Source organism: Rhinopithecus roxellana, chromosome 14, assembly GCF_007565055.1.
Source record: "Rhinopithecus roxellana isolate Shanxi Qingling chromosome 14, ASM756505v1, whole genome shotgun sequence".
Lineage (NCBI taxonomy): Eukaryota > Metazoa > Chordata > Mammalia > Primates > Cercopithecidae > Rhinopithecus > Rhinopithecus roxellana.
Window position 1 is genome coordinate 59,497,538 of NC_044562.1, and position 17,840 is coordinate 59,515,377.

At 51.3% G+C, this 17,840-nt stretch overlaps 1 protein-coding gene across 10 annotated transcripts in view; it reads left to right on the forward strand.

Annotated features, from left to right (window-relative positions):
• HDAC4 (histone deacetylase 4) overlaps window positions 1-17,840 on the forward strand; it is a 355,816-nt gene that overhangs the window by 201,091 nt on the left and 136,885 nt on the right. For all 10 annotated transcript variants that reach the window (XM_030916068.1, XM_030916074.1, XM_030916075.1 and 7 more), the window contains one exon: window positions 11,514-11,758. In XM_030916068.1, the coding sequence (XP_030771928.1) occupies window positions 11,514-11,758 (245 nt within the window). The remainder of the gene's footprint in view (window positions 1-11,513; window positions 11,759-17,840) is intronic.

Sequence of the window (17,840 nt, forward strand, 5' to 3'; positions counted from 1 at the left end):
CTCTCACTGCTCAGCCTCAAGTTAGGATGCCAGGGTTCTGGTTTGCTGTTCATTGATGTGTGGCCCTGGGCAAGTCACTTAAACTGTCTGTACATCAGCTTCCCACACCTGTCAAACGGGATGTCCCTTAAATGAATTAATACATCAGCACTGAAGGCCGTGGACCAGAGTTCACCCCAGGCCCTGTGATTCCCTGGTAGTGAAGAGGACAAGGAAGCAGGGGAAGTTTCCTGCGTGGGCCCTCTCCCGCCTCCTGCTTGAGCGAGCAGTGTCCTCTGCTGCAGTTCTCAGAGAGCCTGAAGAGCTTCACCTCCCTTCTTTTCTAGAAGACTAAAGCGTGGCGCCATGCAGGCCTGGCCATGTGCTGCAGCTGCCTTCATTCTAGAACTCTGCACCGGGAACGCAGCTCCGAGTACGGGGTAGAACACAATCTGCCCGTGACGCATCTCTTTCCCGCCCAGCTCCGCACTGAGAAAGGCTCCTCTGTGCACATCCAGAAATACCACTGTGTCTTCTGTTTGTATTTACTTCTTTACATTTTGATTTCAATGGAAAGCAATACAAAACACCCTCTTCTTGCACCATAATATTTTTTATTTTTATTTTTCAAGCATAATTTAATTTATAGTGAATGGTTAACATAAGCTTTTGTCTTTGGCATTGCATAGATACACCTAAATGAGATAAATGTGGCATATAAAATCTCACCTACATATGAAGCTCCAAGGTGACTTAAGTTATCTATGTTATCTGCAGAATATTTTAAATCTTTACCTGAAAGAAAACTTCTACCTTCTCTACCTCATCTCTACTTTGCGTGCGTGCCCCTCCCCACCATGGTAAATAGAACAATAGTAACTCAGTTAAGAACACTGTAGGGGAAAATGACATTGCCTGTAAGTCAGTGTTTGGAATGGGCCTCGATTGTGACGGTTCGGGCCTTTGAATATCAGTTTCAGCGTGAGGTGCTCTCCATAGCTCCAAGGAGGGATGGCAGGTCAAACACACGTGTCCGTCCCTCAGGAAATTCACAAAAACGCCAGTGAAGATCGATAGTTGGTAAGTCCCAATCCAATAACAGCGCTTACCCCAATCTCCAGACTGTGGTCTCTAAGACTGTTTCCCACAAAAGGGACCTGCACAGGGGTCAAGAAATGTACAGGAAGAGGACTGGGCAAGGTGGCTCAAGCCTGTAATCCCAACACTTTGGGAGGCCAAGGTGGGCGGATCATGAGGTCAGGAGATCGAGACCATCCTGGCCAACACGGTGAAACCTCATCTTTACTAAAAAAACTACAAAAAAAATTAGCCGGGCGTGGTGGCGGGCACTTGTAGTCCCGGCTACTCAGGAGGCTGAGGCAGGAGAATGGCGTGAACCCTCGAGGCGGAGCTTGCAGTGAGCCGAGATCGCGCCACTGCACTCCAGCCTGGGGGACAGAGCAAGACTCTGTCTCAAAAAAAAAAAAAAGAAGAAGTAGAAGAAGAAATGTACAGAAAGAGCCCAAAGCATGTCAAAGCAGAGCCAGGCGCTGCTCTCGGAGAGCACTCACGGAGTCTGGAGGACCGCCCGGGCCAGCCACGGGGCTCCTGCTCATCACGGACAGGACCGTGAGCATTCGCAAACAGTGACTGGAAAAACACAGCTTCCTCCTCGCTGCTCGCGTTTGGAGGACGCCGCGAGACCCACTCACGATTTTTGGACACGGGCAAACTGAGGAAGAGAATCAAGCATGACCCTGCCTTTCTCATAAGCCCTGTTTTGTTTTGTTTTGTTTTGTTTTGTTTTGTTTTGTTTTTGAGACGGAGTCTTGCTCTGTCGCCCAGGCTGGAGTGCAGTGGCCGGATCTCAGCTCACTGCAAGCTCCGCCTCCCGGGTTTACGCCATTCTCCTGCCTCAGCCTCCCCAGTAGCTGGGACTACAGGCGCCGCCACCTCGCCCGGCTAGTTTTTTGTATTTTTTTAGTAGAGACAGGGTCTCATAAGCCCTGTTTATGAGAGTAACAAGATAGTTGATTTTGGATTCCTTCTCATTATAGAAATGGTCCTGCTAACACGTGGAGAGGGGTTGATGGGACTCAAAGAGCTCTGTTTTTAACCCTGATGAGAGAATCCAGGCAGTGATCATTTCAAGCCTTCACAACACAAAAAAGCCACTCAGAGGCCAGGGACTCACCTTAGGTCTTGCTGGGAAATCTAAGCTGCCTCTGACCAGGCCTCCCAGTGAGCACCCAGCTTTCAGAAGAGTGGGGGACAGAGCCTTGCTCATCCACACCAGGGTGTAATCAGCAAAGTGCAGATGGCCCAGTGTCTTCAGCTAATAAATTCTTGGGGGGGCGGGAAGCAGGAGGTTGGGGGAAGGGGTCTTAAAAGATACGTTAGCTAATTACAATGTATTTGGATCTTGATTTGAACAAAATATTTTAAAATGTTTATGAAACTATGGGAACACTTTCTGGCTACTTTGTAATATTACCGAATTGTCAGTTTATTTGGGTGTGTTGATGGCATTTGATTCGGAAGTCTTCCTGGATAAGATGCTGTGATGACTGGAGCCTGCTTCCCTGTAATCTAGAAGGTGGGGAAGTGGTGGGTGAGCAGAGGACCTGAGATCGACTTGATTACACTATTCTTCATGCTTTTGTGTATTTTCGGAATTTCTTATGAAAGATAAAAATATATATTCCAGAGAAGGGTCATAAGCTCACAAAGATGGGGAGAACAGCAGGGAGGCGATATGAATGAGAGTCCAGCAACTGACAGCAGGTGACAGAGTCACAGTGATTCAGCAGACCCATAAAACAGATCTCAGCCAACCACGAGGAGCACTGAGAACTCACCAGATGGAAGCTGCACTGCCACAAAGGGGTGCTCTCCAGCAACTGTGATCCTGAGGGCCCCTGCGTGGGGACATGAGCAAGCTGAGGATGTGGGTACTGTAGCAAGAACGGGGGGGGCTAGTCACTGTGTCCGCAGGGGCACTAGTCACTGCCACAAAGGGGTGTTCTCCAGCGACTGTGATCCTGAGGGCCTCTGCATGGGGACAGGAGCAAGCTGAGGATGTGAGTACTGTAGCAAGAACAGGGGGGCTAGTCACTGTGTCCACAGCAGACACTGAGTAGGGGGACCCTCCCTTGGTATACTGAAAGGCCAGCCCTCATCCTCCAGTCCCAGGATGGAAAGGCACCTCTGGTGGGCAGTAGGCCAGCCCTAGGGGAAGATTCTCTAGGCACTAAGCCAGGGGGTTCCTGATGATGCCACCTTCAGTCACCCTCCGTGAAGCCTGGCATTGAGAACCACACTGTGCCCACAGTTGACAGGTGGTTTTTGTGCCTCCACTCACACTCAGCAACACATAACCAGGGGCAACCAGGCACCTGAGGGGAGGCTTTTGCAGGGACAGTGGAGAGCAAACAGAGAGTCTGCAGGGAAAAGAAAACTTGTCACCAGGCTTGGTGGCTCAGACCTTCCCAGCACTTTGGGAGGCCACAGCCGGAGGATCACCTGAGGTCAGGAGTTTGAGACCAGCCAGGCCAACAGGGAGGGAAGAGAGGGAGGGAGAGAAATTAGCTGGGCATGGTGGCGCACACCTGTAATCCCAGCTACTCAGGAGGCGAGGCATGAGAATCGTTTGAACCCGGGGGTTGGAGGTTGTATTGAGCCAAGATCACACCACTGCACTCTAGCCTGGATGACACTCACACACACACACACACACACACACACACACACACACACACACACACAAGAAAACTTTTAGTAAGGTATCACTACTATCTTCAGAGACTAGATAAGATATTTTACCCAGGAAATACGGACAGGATGACATAAAAAAAGAATATCCAGGGTCCATTGTCCTCTGAAAATGGCTGTTTCATTTGTCAGAAACACAATAGCAAAGATCATGAAACCTCAATTAAAAGGTTAGAATATACATTTAAGGAAATAACATATGAAGAAGCGCGTAAGACAAAGACAAGGAAAACAGGGAGCATGGACAAGACCGCGTGTTGTTCCGGGAGATCTCCAACTCAGGGGATAGAAGTTCCAGAAGGAGCGCATGGGAAAAGGGAGCCCTCAGTGAAGTCCTTCACGGAGGCCCCCCGACGGGAGGACGGGAGCTGCCGTCTCCAAAGGACCAGCCAGGCACCCAGAAGTGGGTGCGAAAGGTCTCACCAAACCACCCGGCTCCAAAATTTCGGAACGCTGGGGACCTGGAGAAGACCTTCTAGACACCCGGAGAGAGACATCGAGTCACACACAAGATCCAGCATCGTGTGGCACCCATGTTCCTGACAGTACTGAGACAGGAAGACAACAGAGCTGTGCATTCAGAATCCCGAAGGCGAAGGATGGTCTTCAAGCTGGAATTCTATACCCAGCCAAAGTCGGGACGCATGAAGGGGAGAATCGATACGTTTTCAGACATGCAAAACTTACTCTTATGCCTCCATTTTTAAGACACAGCTGGAGCCTGAGTTCTGCAGAATGAGAAAATAAACCAAGGAAAAAGATGACTGGGACAAAGGAAATGGGAGACTTAAGGTAGGGCAGAGACAGAGGGAATCCCCTGGAGGAGTCGGGCCCATCCAGGCCAGCAGCAGTGCACACAGGCGGTGTCTGAACCAGCCTCGCCAGACTGCCTGCCTCGCTGCCTAAATCTGAGGACGCAACACCCGGCCCCTAGTCTATGCCAGACCTCTCTTGACCACGTGGCCCCACTGTCTCCTCCTTGCCCCACTGCCTCGATTCCCCAAGGTCACTCATTTCTCCAGGGGGGTCTTCTGCCCAGCTCACACCTGAGGGCTGGAGGTGGCCACTGTGGAGGGCCACTCACCCCCTACACCACACCTTCTGGCACCTGGTTCTGGTCCACATGCCTGCCCTCCCAGATGTTAGGCGGGGTGCAATTGGTTTCCTGGGGGTCACCCATGGTGTCACCCCAGAAGGTGCTCTTGCCCCCGTCCCAGAAGCTGACGGCAGACTTGGACTCGAGACTGTCCTGTCCTGGGAACCATCATCAATCCCTCCTTCCACTGCACTGGTGCTGTTGCCTTCAGTCTTCAGAAAGATGTCATTATCGTAGCAAAGCAAGAGGACACTTAACAAAGTCAGGATGTTGCTCACCGTGGGGGGTGCGTGTGGTTTGAAGGGACGCAGAGGGTGACGTTTGGGCCTCGTCGAAGTGGAGGATGTACCGGTGTTGGTTTCGTTACTGTTCTTTTACTAAACATACTTGTTCTTCAGCATGGACGGCACACTGCACAATAAACAAAGGGTGAAGGACACTGTAGCTAAGTCATGCATTTCTAATGTGCTGTCTCCCTCCTCTTCTGTCCCATCCTCTCTCTTCCCCCCACCCCCACACACAGGCAAAATGTCAGTGTAAGAGGAAATCGTGGTTACATAGTTGAAATATCTATTATTTTTCCCTTGATTTGAATGAGTCATTCTTTACTTGAAGAGACCCTAAACATCGACTGTGTTTCCTAAAGAATAGTGCCTCTTTTTCTTCCCTATCTGTACGATGGCATGAAATCGCATCCTGAGAAGAGGGCCTAAGCATGTCATGGAAAACTAGTGTGCTTCTTTATGAACATTTATTTTAAAAGAGAGAGAGACTAACAGATTTTTCTGTTTGTGATTGAGAATTCATTCACAGCACACTGACCATCTCCCATTGTACTCTGAATGCGGCCTTTGTGCCTTCACTGACGTCAGGAGTCTGATTGTCTTCATATGTTTCTCAAGGCACAACCTATAAAAGCCATTTTCTGTTCTACCATAGAATATTCATGAGAATACAGACTTTTTTGTTTTGATGCTGCATTCTTTAAGTAGAGAAGGTTTTATTGTTTTCTTCAGGGTGCTTTGGGTCAAAAGCACCAGCAGCTTCTGTTGGGAACTCGTGGCATTTTGAATGGTTTTTGATACAGAAATAGCACAAGTCACGTCTAACACAGCCGCCGGCGCACGAATGCGTGAATGGGATTGTTTCTCATCTCCGCAGCTGGTGTGTGGGGCCAGGCCTGGGACGGCTTGGGCCCCATCCCCACCCACCCGGCTCTCAGGGTCCTCATCAGGAAAGAGAAGCCCTCAGGAGCCCTGGGGTAGGTCTCCTTGCCCTGTGAACATTGAATTTGTGTTTCTGAATCCAACATAAACACAGGATTGTCTTCAGAGGTGAGCGATAGCCGTGGCTGGAGGTGCCGTATGGGATGCAGGCAACGTGCTGCTGTTGATTTTCTCTGCTCTGCTCTTAGCTTACTTTAGCAGAGAGTGGAGTTTCATGTGGCAGTCTGGTAAACCAAGGCAGTGTGAACGTCCCTTCCCCACACTGAGTGCAAATGCAGGAAGTGCGGTGGTGAGAACAGCGACGGCATTCTGCTCAATGGTGCGCCCGACCCCCCAGCCTCGGCACCCATGGAAGCCCCCTCTGTCAGTACCGTGCCAGCGAGTCCAGGCTCCTTCTCAGCAGAAGGCGGCTGTTCTGCAGGGCCCCTCGCCTCCCTGCTTCTCAGCGGACCCGCACTCTTCGGTGTCCATATGGAGACACATCGAGCTGGAGACACAGATCTGCGAGGAGTGACTCGCCTCTCACCAGCACTGCCAGGGGCGGATCAGCGCCAGCAGCTTCCAGCATGCCCTAAACTGCTGGAGAAGCCGGAGTGGCTGGAAGGAGCCCTGCCTGCCTGCCCTCCTCCTCCTCAGTTGCTGGCCTTGGCAGCTCGAGGGTGACCCAGCAGGGGCCTGGAGGAATAAGAAGCAGCTTCCCAGCTGAAGGCTGCATCATCCTCTCTGTGCTCTCACAGAACGGAGGGTTTTAGCAGAAAAAGGAGTTTGTAAGTGACATTCAGAAGATTTGGGCAGCAGTTTCATCCCCCATAGGGTCCTGTCTTTTGGGAGTGGGGAGTACTGGGCTAGGCTGCTCACTGGCTGTTTCACAGGTGGCAGAATTTAAGAGCAGACCTGGGCTGAGCTGTGACCTGTCAGGTGATGTATGCACAGGAGGTTCAGCTGTGTGCCTGTGAGGAGGGCAGGAGCGTCACCCAAGCCTCAGAAGAGAATTCCCCGGCAGCGGCGTGGCGTTCAGCATGTTCCATGTCTGGCTGTTTTATTGTCTCTCAGTCCAGTTGACAGATTCCTTTTAAGATGAAATTTGAATCAATTTGCAGAACTTGTACAAATCTCCAAGAAAACAGCTTAAAGAACAGATTAAAGAATGAATGCCTTAGGAATTAAAGCATTAATAGGTCTTGAGTAGACTGGATGCAAAGATGAGTTGTACAAAAAAAACACACACACAAAAGAAACGAGCAGCCCACCCTCCATCCCACCAGTACAGTGTAGGTTTTCCAGATGAGGCGACATCCAGGGAACGGTTCTCACCTTCAGAGGGCGCTGCCTGTCCTCCTTGGCATCCAAGTGAGCGCATCTCCACGCTCAATGGTGAATGCTGGCCAGCATCCCTGTGAAGAACCTTGTGATCATTTTCCATTTCTGAAAACTCCCAGGTGGTGGGGGCCCTTGGCCCACATCAGCATTGACCCACAGGGTTTGGATCTGGCTAGGTGCCTGCGTTGTAATGGGAATTTCAGTACATTGAATTTTGCCTCTGACCCTGATGAAATAGGTTCAGTGGCATTTGCATCAAGATCATGTTAGTGTCATCTCTGTTAGATGCTTGGGAGCAAACATGAACTTGGGTTTCCTTTTAAGATGTCCTGTGATTCCAGATTCAGGAGAATCTGAGAAAAGTTTAAAGAAAGAAAATTCCACTCGGCCAGCAAACCGTGGGTGTGCAGAGCCTGCCCTGCCTTCCCCACTTTGTCCTGAGAAGCTGGGTCTTCCCCAGCACCAGAGTTGCTGCTGCTTCCTCTCGTGCCCTTGGCTGCTCTCCCGGCCCCCAGCCTGAGTGACACTCTAAGATTGCAGATGGCGGGCTGGTCTCTGGGCTCCCCCATCCCCATGACCCTCTACCTGCACCCGGACCTCTGGGTCCTTGCTCAGGCAGTCCCTGCCCTCAGTGAGATGCAGCCCACTGTGGGCCCTTCCCTAGGCTTGCCATCAGCTCCTCTGTTCCTCGGAGCCCCAGCAGCTGCCCTGGGCCCGTACCCACAGCACCGGGCACAGAACAGGAGCCATTAATGTTCTTTCGGGAACTGAATGAGGAGTAGATACACAGGCATGTCGTGTTTTTGAAGTTAATAGAAACAATCCCTTAAAAGTTGTTTTATGTTCGGTTTTTAAAGAGATTAACAAAAGACATTTGCAATGCTGCCCCCTCCCTCTGTCTGTGAGAAATTAGAAATGGAGGGGAGATACACTAAAGCCAGCAGCAGGTCAGGCTTATGCCCAGCGCCTGTGGTGGGACCCTGTTTCTACGTGGGACCTTGGGTCACAGTGGCACATCGTATAAGCAGGGGTCCCACCCAGGCCCCCCACACAGGGCCAGCTGAGGCGAGGTGTGGCAATAACCCAGCTTCTAGGATACAACGCCGTGCAGTTACTTATTCCCTGTGCTTATTTGTTCAAGCTAAAACGTCTCTGTTTAACCAAGCAAAAAGAAGATGAGAGAGACCAGTTTCACCTGCAAATATAGACGCCAGCATTCTAGATAACATGGTCGTTGTTCAGGTTATTTCGTTTTTCTAACTTTATCCCTTCCTAGAGATAAATGCAACTTTGTTCTTCTAAATGATACAAGTGTATGCATTCACTGACTGAATTCACCGTGGATGTTGACTATGTAACTTAGAAGAACAAAGTTATGTTTATCCCTGGAAAGCACAGGCCAGCTCACCTGAGGCGCTCTGGGAAGTCACTCTGCAGGGCACTGGTCCCAGGAGAACCACGTGCCAATCACAGCCATGAATGCGGAAGCGGGAACCGGAACCTGACAGTCATTCACGAGACTGTGTTTTCAGGAAAGTGTTTAGCACCGCCATGCTTGTGAGAGTCAGACCCGTAGCCCCCAGTGCCCGCAGCAGGGAGCCCGCCAGCTGAGTCTTCTTCAAGAAGCCAGGCCCTGTTCTCTTTTCTCTGAGTTTGCAAGTTTGCTGACTTAGCTCTCCTCCCTGCCTTTCATAGATTTTATTCCTTAAAAGAAAGTCTGAAGCAAATGTAGGTGAACACTGGTGTTTCATAAAACTGGCATTGCTTGCACAGTTTTTCCTTTTGGCTGTATTTTGTCATAAAAATGATCAGAAAAGGGAAGAAAGGAAATGAATAGGGTCCAGTCCTCACCCGTGTGTGGGGTTGGGGGGTAGACCCCCGCTCCCTGCTCCTGCACATAGAACAGTCCTCACCCACGTGTGGAGTTGGGGGCGGTGGACCCCTGCTCCCTGCTGCACATAGAACAGTCTTCGTCCACGTGTGGGGTGGGGGGGGTGGACCCCCGCTCCCTGCTGCACATAGAACAGTCTTCGTCCATGTGTGGGGTGGGAGGGGTGGACCCCTGCTCCCTGCTGCACATAGAACACACAGTTTATGTGTGTAGATTCTGCTCACATAATAGCAAATGAAAACTTTTTACTGTGTCAAAGTTGACACCCAATTAAAAACTAAATACATGCATTTTAAAAGTTGGGGGTTGCACTTCACTGATTTGGGAAAAGAAACAGAAGAGAAACAGTCAGAGAGGAGGATTTCATTTAAAAAACAACAACAACGAGGCAACCTGTGCTGTGCTGTGGAATGTGATCAGATGGAAGCTTCTATCACCTTCTGGGTTGCTTTATGTCTTTTCACTGTCCAGGAAAGTGGCCTGAGCTGGTCTTTGTGGCCTGAGACCTGGGCACTCCTCAGGTTCAAGCCTATCCAGCCAGAGCATCCAGCAGGGCCAGGTTAGGAGCAGGACTGACTGCAGTGGGGCAGGGGAGGAGTGAGGAGACGGTGAAGTCAGCCAGGGAACCTGAGAGCACCCCTCACCCTGGGCACCGGGAGCTCAACCAGGAGCTCAGGTGACTGCAGCTTCCATGGCTAAGCGGCAGCCCAGGGGATCAGAACCCCAAGCTCCGGCCAGTGCCCAGGCCTCCCCCAAAGCATTTCCCACCCTTTTCTCAGGAGAAGGCTGAGTCCTGGAGACAAAGACAGTGTGGGACCTGCTGCCTGGGCAGTGACTGTGGAAATGCTTTGCACTGAGGGGCAGCTGCCACCTATGGGCTGTTTCACCCAAATCGGTGGCTTTGAGACTGTGGAGTGCAGGTTTTCCTAGGAACCGAGTTACAGACATGGCCTGGTCTTAGGCCAGTCCAGAGACAGGCTGAGTGTCAGGGTGAGTGTGGGTGGGCTGCTGTCAGGGAGGCACCCGGACAAGGTCACACCCAAAGTGCCGACCCTGAGGGGCGAGGAGCTATTTTCTCAGCAGACCTCTTGTTGGCTCAGACGCCCCTCTGAGCTTGAGACCTTCCTAGAGGGCAAGGCCCCAACTTTCCACTTGGCCCAGGTCGTATGAATATTGGTTATGGGGAGCTTTCTGAGGGGTGGGCCTATGGGAGGGGAGCAGGCAGGCTGGGCTCTCACTTAACTCCCAGTGAGGTTTTCGGCAGAGCCACGTGTCTGCGAAGTGACACTGGGATGTCCCTGGGCTGTGCCAGGAGCAGTGCTGGCTCAGAGTGAGTGCCCGCACGCATTGCATGCTTTCAGAATAGGGACCTGCCGTAAAAGGGGTACGCACGTAGGGCTGTTTGTGATCATTGTAATGTAAACCTACCCTTATTCCTGCGTTACTTTTCTCACCTTCATTTGGTATTGATTTGTAAGTGATGAAATTGATTCAGCTTCTGTTCCTCATCAAAATTACTTGTAGCCTTTTCTCAATAGCACATTAGTACAGGGCAGAAAATCCATTTCTTTGCGAGGTGCAGAAACGCATGCCCAGAGGAACGCACTTGTGCCAAGAGCCAGGAGCACGTCTCGTTGGCTGTGTCTGGTAAACATGTTTTCCAAGGGGGCACTTGTCTCGCCATGGAAACGGGCTCCAGGTCTCGAGCGTCTGTCTGGACCACTTCTGGGGCACACACTGTTCTTGTGGCTCTCACAGAGCAGCACGGTGGCTTCGATAGGAGAGGAGGAAGAGGAGCAGAACAGGCAGTCTTCCTAGCTGAGGGCTGGCGCCCGCTCTTTTCTTTGGCCAGCCAGAACCTTTTTCTTTATTTTTCTCATTACTGACTTCTAGAAATGACGTCAGCAAGGCCTCTGGGCCTGTAGCGGGGTCCTCTGAGAGCCGGCCTCCCGGGGAGGGTGGAAGAAGGAACAGGGATTGTGGAGTGTGTCCTGGTCTGACCTTCCAGAGGCTTTTGTGGTTTTTGTCCTTGAGGAATGGGCCCCAGAGGCCTCTGAGTCTTGCATTTTGAGTTTGTTGGGCCAGAGGGGGAAAGGGGTAGAGGGGTATCCAATCCTTAAATGTCCACAGGCCCGCCCATGAAGGTGGCTGGTGTGTTGGTCAGGGGCTCTGGGGTCCGGGGACGGCCGAGGGTGGCAGTGACCGGCTCTCCTGCTTGTTCTTCTCACAGTGGATGTGGCCACGGCGCTGCCTCTACAAGTGGCCCCCTCGGCAGTGCCCATGGACCTGCGCCTGGACCACCAGTTCTCGCTGCCTGTAGCAGAGCCTGCCCTGCGGGAGCAGCAGCTACAGCAGGAGCTCCTGGCGCTCAAGCAGAAGCAGCAGATCCAGAGGCAGATCCTCATCGCCGAGTTCCAGAGGCAGCACGAGCAGCTCTCCCGGCAGCACGAGGCGCAGCTCCACGAGCACATCAAGGTGAGGCGCAGCACGTGTGGGTGCGGGTGGGCCAGGCCTCCGGCACCCTGAACTCCCGTGACTCCAGGCCTCTGCCTCTGCGGAGTGTGCCGGGGCCCCAGGCATGACGCGAGGTTCATGCAGGAGGCGACACACCGCGGGCAGCACTTCCGTGTATTACACAGGATGTGGTGCTGCGTGGGAAAGCGGTCTCAAGTCATTGTGTGGAAGCATATTCCAAATAGGAAAAATGCTTATCACCTAATTTCATCTGAAACGTGCTCAGAAATAGAAAACCTACCAAAGGGAAGAAGCACCAGAACCTTAATGATCGTTGCTGGGAGCTGTATTGACAAATCTGTGTGTTTTCTTTTTCTTACGACTTTTCTATATTTTCTGTTTTCTCTACTAACCTTTTATAACTAGAAAAAGATAATATTTTATTTTAATTTAAATGCGGTAAGGAAAAAACAAAGACTTTTTTGGTACTTACTCTCTACAAATATTTAATCTGATACCATATTTTAAAATTAAATCAATTGGAAATATGTACTAGTGATATGTAGCAAAGTTGTATTATGTAGTTGGCAGGCTAGTTATGATATCTGTGATTATAATATGCTGTCACTGCATTTAAAACCATTTAGAGCAACACTGTCTAATAGAAATATACATGAGTATATTAAAATTCCACCAGTAATTTTAAATATTCTAGTGGTCACATTAAACAAAGTGGTCACAAAACCAGATTAAGTCATGTATATCTGTGTAATAAAATTACCCCAACGCTTAGCAGTTTAAAATAGCAAGCTTGCATTCTCTTGCTCTGTGGGTCAGGAATCCTAGAGCAGCTTAGCTGATAGGGTTTCCCGTTATGTTGCTGTTAAGATGTCAGACAGGGCTATGGTCTCATCTGCAGGGCTGACTGGACTGAGGCAGGAGGAGCTCCATTCAGGCTCGCTCACATGGCCGCAGGCAAGAGGCCTGAGATGCTCGTCCACAGGGCTGCTCACAGCATAGCAGCCGACTTCCCAGAGGGAGCAACCCGAGAGGAAGCATGGCCAACATGGAAGCCACAGGGTCTCTCATGGCCTGATCTGGGAAGTGGTAGGCCGCCACCAGCACTGCTGCTGTTGTTGTTCTTGCTAAGTCTTGGCAAGTCACTGGGGCCTAGACACAGAGCATGTCTCCATTTGGGCCAGCTGCGTTTTGAGCCACACGTGGTTCATGGCAACTGTTGCACAGCACCGATGTAGAGCATCAAAAGCCTATGACCATATGCTACCTGGTGCTTCTGAGATGCTCACGTGGTCCATGGGTAGAAGTTGTTCAGCTGAGGTCTTGGCTACCTGGCGTTAGCCCACATGCAGATATTACTGTGTCCATCTAGTATGCAGAGAAGCTTAAAGGTGCATCCTTCTGTTTCTGCCCTCGCTGGTAATTCTCTTGACCACAGGACCCCAGTTTCCCTTCCTTTATATGTAAGACACTTTGTTCAGTGTCTTTATTTCATAATCACTGTTGAGAAATGGAAGTAAAGTAGTATCAGTTGTCTGTAGACTTAGTGGCAGATTGCAGGGGAGGCTGCATCCCGAAGCTGGGCTGGCCCTGGAGGACAGGCTCAGGGACAGCTCCGTGTCCCCTCTCATGGGTGCCAAACCATTCTGTGAGTGCCTGTGCTTCAAAGGTGAGCCCTGAGAACCCTGTCCTCGGCCCCCTCTGGCCTTGAGGGAACAGGGGATGGGAGGTTTCTGGCTGAACCTTGAGGGGCTACTTGGGGGCTCTGGGTCTTTGGACTTTGCACCATTGCCTTGGCATTTGTTGGCTTGGGAGTTGTTGCTGCTGCTTTTTTTCCGCTGCACTGGCCTGCTAATGTCAGTGTTTGACAAACCAAGGAGAGGACACTTTCCTGAGCTCTTTTGGTCCATGCTTTATCGTTTTTGCCTTCAGAATTCAGAGCAACCTAGCAGCCATGTGTAACAAACAGGTCACTTGTACCTGTGGAGATTGGCCCCCCAGCCTCCACTGGGACCCTGTCCACTCTAACAAGCCCACTCGAGTTTAGGGTGGGGCAGTTGAGAGCTCCACAAGCACCATGCCCTTCGGGATCCCTGTGATCCCGACATTCCTGGCAGGCGGGACACAAGAGAGAGGACTCAGTCTTCAGTTTACTGATGGCGCCGCTCTGTGCTGTGGACAGGCCAGGCTTGCCTCCCTCACGGCCCTGACCATGGGCAACTGCAACTGGCTGCTGTTTTTTAAGCCTGGGAGAAGAGTTTTCAAGAAGAGTTTTCAAGCTGGCTGCAGGAAACAGGTGCGTGCCAGGCAGAAGGCGCGGGTCAGGGGGAGTCACTGCAGGCAATCTCTGCAGCCCACCCAGGGCTTCAGCTCACCGGCCTTTCCGTGACCGGCCAAGAGCAGCCCTCAAGAGGCCACTCGTATTATTTTGTTTTTGCGCCATAGGCTCACATTCTGTGACTCCTAGAAGTAATTTTTTAAAATGAGTATCGTGGCTCCTTTGTATTCTGCATGTTGGCGACCCCATGTCAAGCCTGAGGAACTCCCCAACAGCAGTCTTGACCCAGGCACTGCCCTGTACCTCTCAGAAGCCCCCCGTCGGCCACTGGTCCCGCCTGCCTGGGGGACATGAGGACCACTTGCTCACTCCAGCTTCCCTGCATTCCTGCAGCCCAACACAGTTCCTGGCTGAGGATGGCCTCGGGGGCTCCTGCTGAATTCCATTTTTCCTGTTGTCACTGCGCCCTGGTGAGCCCTGCAGTCCTCGCCATTGATCCAGCTGCAGCATTCACAGCGCGTGATTAGGAGACCACCCCAAAGCTGCCACGGGTGTCGGTGCAGAGAGAGGTTAAGGAGATGGGATTGTTGATGTCTCATTCCATGCTGGTTGCATGTGTAGCTTTTATAAGAAGAAGACATAGATGAGAAGCTGAGAAGTAAGCCTAAGCCCTGTGTATTTGACCGGGGCTCCTCACGGTAGTCCTAGGAGGCCAGAAGAAATAAAGAAGACACTTGAGTTGGGGTCAGTGCTGCCACCTCAGGGCAAGGCCAGGTCCCACCTCCAGAACCCCTCTGCCTCTCCTCTCCTGGTGCCCCAGGAGCTGGCTTCACTGCTTGGAAGAAAGCACCCTGACCCCAGTCCTCACGTCGCTCCTACAGGCCGGGCCTTCAGGCCATGCTCCTCATTCCTGGAGGGGTCCCTGGGAGAGCCCACCCCACCACCCCCCATGGCAGACCCTCTGAAAGATGGTTGGAGACCCCAGAACCATGGCTCTGGAGCCAGTCTCTGGGTCGGGGTCTCATAAGCACAGAAAGAAATTCAAGGTTGCCTTTCTCTTTGCATTTTAATCATTTATTTCTTCATTAAAATAGAGGTTATAAAAGCCATTTGAACTACATAGTGGTTTCATTACTTTAGGAGGCTTTTGTTTGGATGATTTAAACTCTTTATAAGCCATCATATTGTTAGTGACATTTGGCAATGGTGTTTGTCAGACAGATTTCTTGAACACAAAATCTAATTAGTGTCATTAAATCATCAGTGAATTTGAATGGAGTTTTATAATTGAAAAGGGAATCATTTTAAAAATATAACTTAAATTATTAATGTTGGGTAAATAGGATCTTTTAGGAGAGTTTTAATGCTCGTGGTCCCCGTGGACTTTCCTGTTTCCTGGCTCTTTGTGGTGGTTTAGACCCAGCCTCGCCTCTCCTTCTCGGACAGCACTTTTCCACCTAGAAGCGGATCCCAGATGAGCGTGGAAGTTTCTCTCTTGTACCTCTGTGTTTTTGTTTGTTTGTTTTTCGAGGCAGTCTCGCTCAGCTGTCACCCAGGCTGGAGTGCAGTGGTGCCATCTCCGCTCACTGCAATCTTCTCCTCCCAGGTTCAAGCGATTCTCATGCCTCAGCCTCCTGAGTGGCTGGGATTACCGGCATGCACCACCACACCTGGCTGCTAATTTTTGTATTTTTGGTAGAGACAGGGTTTTCCCATGTTGGCCAGGCTGGGCTCAAACTCCTGACCTCAAGTGATTTGCCTGCCTCGGCCTCCCAAAGTGCTGGGTTTACAGGCGTGAGCCACCGCACCCGGCCTGTCTCTTGCATTTCTGATCAATGCCTTCCAGAAGTGTATAGAGAGGGAGAAGACAAACATAGGTACCCAGAGAGGGTCCAAGGACAGGCCACGATGCTATGGCTAGAGCATGCCCCAGGCCAGTGAGTAACAGAGCAGGGGCATGTGGGAGACCCCGAGCACAAGCCTGGGCCCCAGCACCCCCCTCAGGGTGCACCTCTCCCCAGGAAATATGGGGCACCCCCTGCAGGGCGCATCTCTCCGCAGGAGGCACGTGGCACCCCCAGAGGGCACACCTCTCCCCAGGAGTTAGGGTACACCTCTCCCCAGGAGGCATGGGGCACCCCCTGCAGGCCACACATCTCCCCCGGAGACATGGGGCACCCTTCATTGGGCAGACCTCTCCCCAGAAAACACTGGGGCACCCCTATAGGGCACACCTCTCCCTAGGAGATACAGGGCACCCCCCATGGGGTGCACCTCTCCCCAGAAGGCACTACGGCTTCCCTCTTATAGGGCACAGCTTCCAGGATAGACACAGAGGGACCCCCCCCCCCCCCATAGGGCACAGCCTCCAGGGCATGTACAGGGCACCTTTTGTATGTAGGTTGCACATCGCCCTCCTGCAAGGCTTACCCTTTCTCCCTGCAGTGGTGTAAGGCGTGCCTTTTCTTCCCTAACTTCAGAGTATTCCCAGTTGAATGCATGAAAAATAAAAATCATTTACACACTATTTTAGTGTGCGTGTCTTTTTTTTTTTTTTTTTAACTAGCAAGGCTGGCCTCTTTTTCACGTGTGCGTGTATGTGTGTGGTGTGTGTCCGTGTGACTTGTGCTGTGGAGAGCTCAGTGGGTAGGAGAGAGTTTTCAGAGCTGTTTAGTTGATAATGTGACTCTTCCTTTCAGGGAGGGACTAACATGGAAAGGAACCTAGTTTTCTGGCACTGGGAGCGTGGGTCATGATCCTTATTCTCTTTAATATCTGGCTGAGGAAGCTGAAGAGATGTTGCCCAGGCCCAGCTTTCCAGTCACCTGAGGCAGCTGTCAGTGAGCCTCAGAGCTCGCCTGGGCTGTGCTGAATACCTGATCCAGGGCTCCATGCCAGGACAGGGGTGCAGTGGGGAGGCGGGGGGCGGGAGCTCACCCTTGGTTTAGAGCAGAGTCCCTCTGTGGTGCCTCTGGGTGAGGGTTAAGAATAGACGGGAAGACTTCGTGCGCACCTTTGCTTAGCATGAGCTGCCACCCAAGCTAAGCAGAGGCACACGCACTTGGCAGTGGGGTCTGGCGACCCATGGGGTACATGGGCACACACCTGGAGAGCCATGGGTGCCGCGGCCCGACCCCAGCTGGTCTGCCTCTGGTGTTCCCATCCATGGGTGGCAGCTTACCATTACCATCCGTGGCGTCCACTCTTCTGCCCTTTCCTCCTGGCCCCTGCCACTGTATGTGGGTGCAGCATCTCCGCACTCTGGGGCTGTTCCCCTGGCAAGTTGAAAAAGAGACACAAAGAATTCAGAAGTTTACTTTTTAAAGTGAAAATCTTGTTGGGTTACCACTTGAATATTTGTATATTAAATTCTGAAGTCAGAGTCAAAGCAGCTAAATTCTGGGGCTCCTATATTTGGTTCAAAGTTCAGTGTATGCTTCAAGTAAACTTAAAGTCTGGTTAGAGTAATAGGATCAGCTATGATTGGTTTTATTTTTGCTTTTCTTAGAAGAACGAGGTCGTAGTCGTCTTATTTTAAATTGCTCATTGTATTTTCAGTCTGCAAAAAATTGCTTCCCAACAGCCCTTCTCCCATGGAGTAGTCTAATGTGAAATGTTAGTGAGGGATTAGTTGCAGACAGTTTTAGCTCACTTAAAAATAAGCGCATCTCGAAGTCCTGTTTTTCGAAGCCTGAATGTGGTACTCCAGTGACGCACCTGCCCTCCGGAAGCCACCTGAGGGTGCCCCACAAAGAATAAGTACCTATTCACAATGCCAGGGTGTGGGGCGGGAGTGAAGAAGAGTGA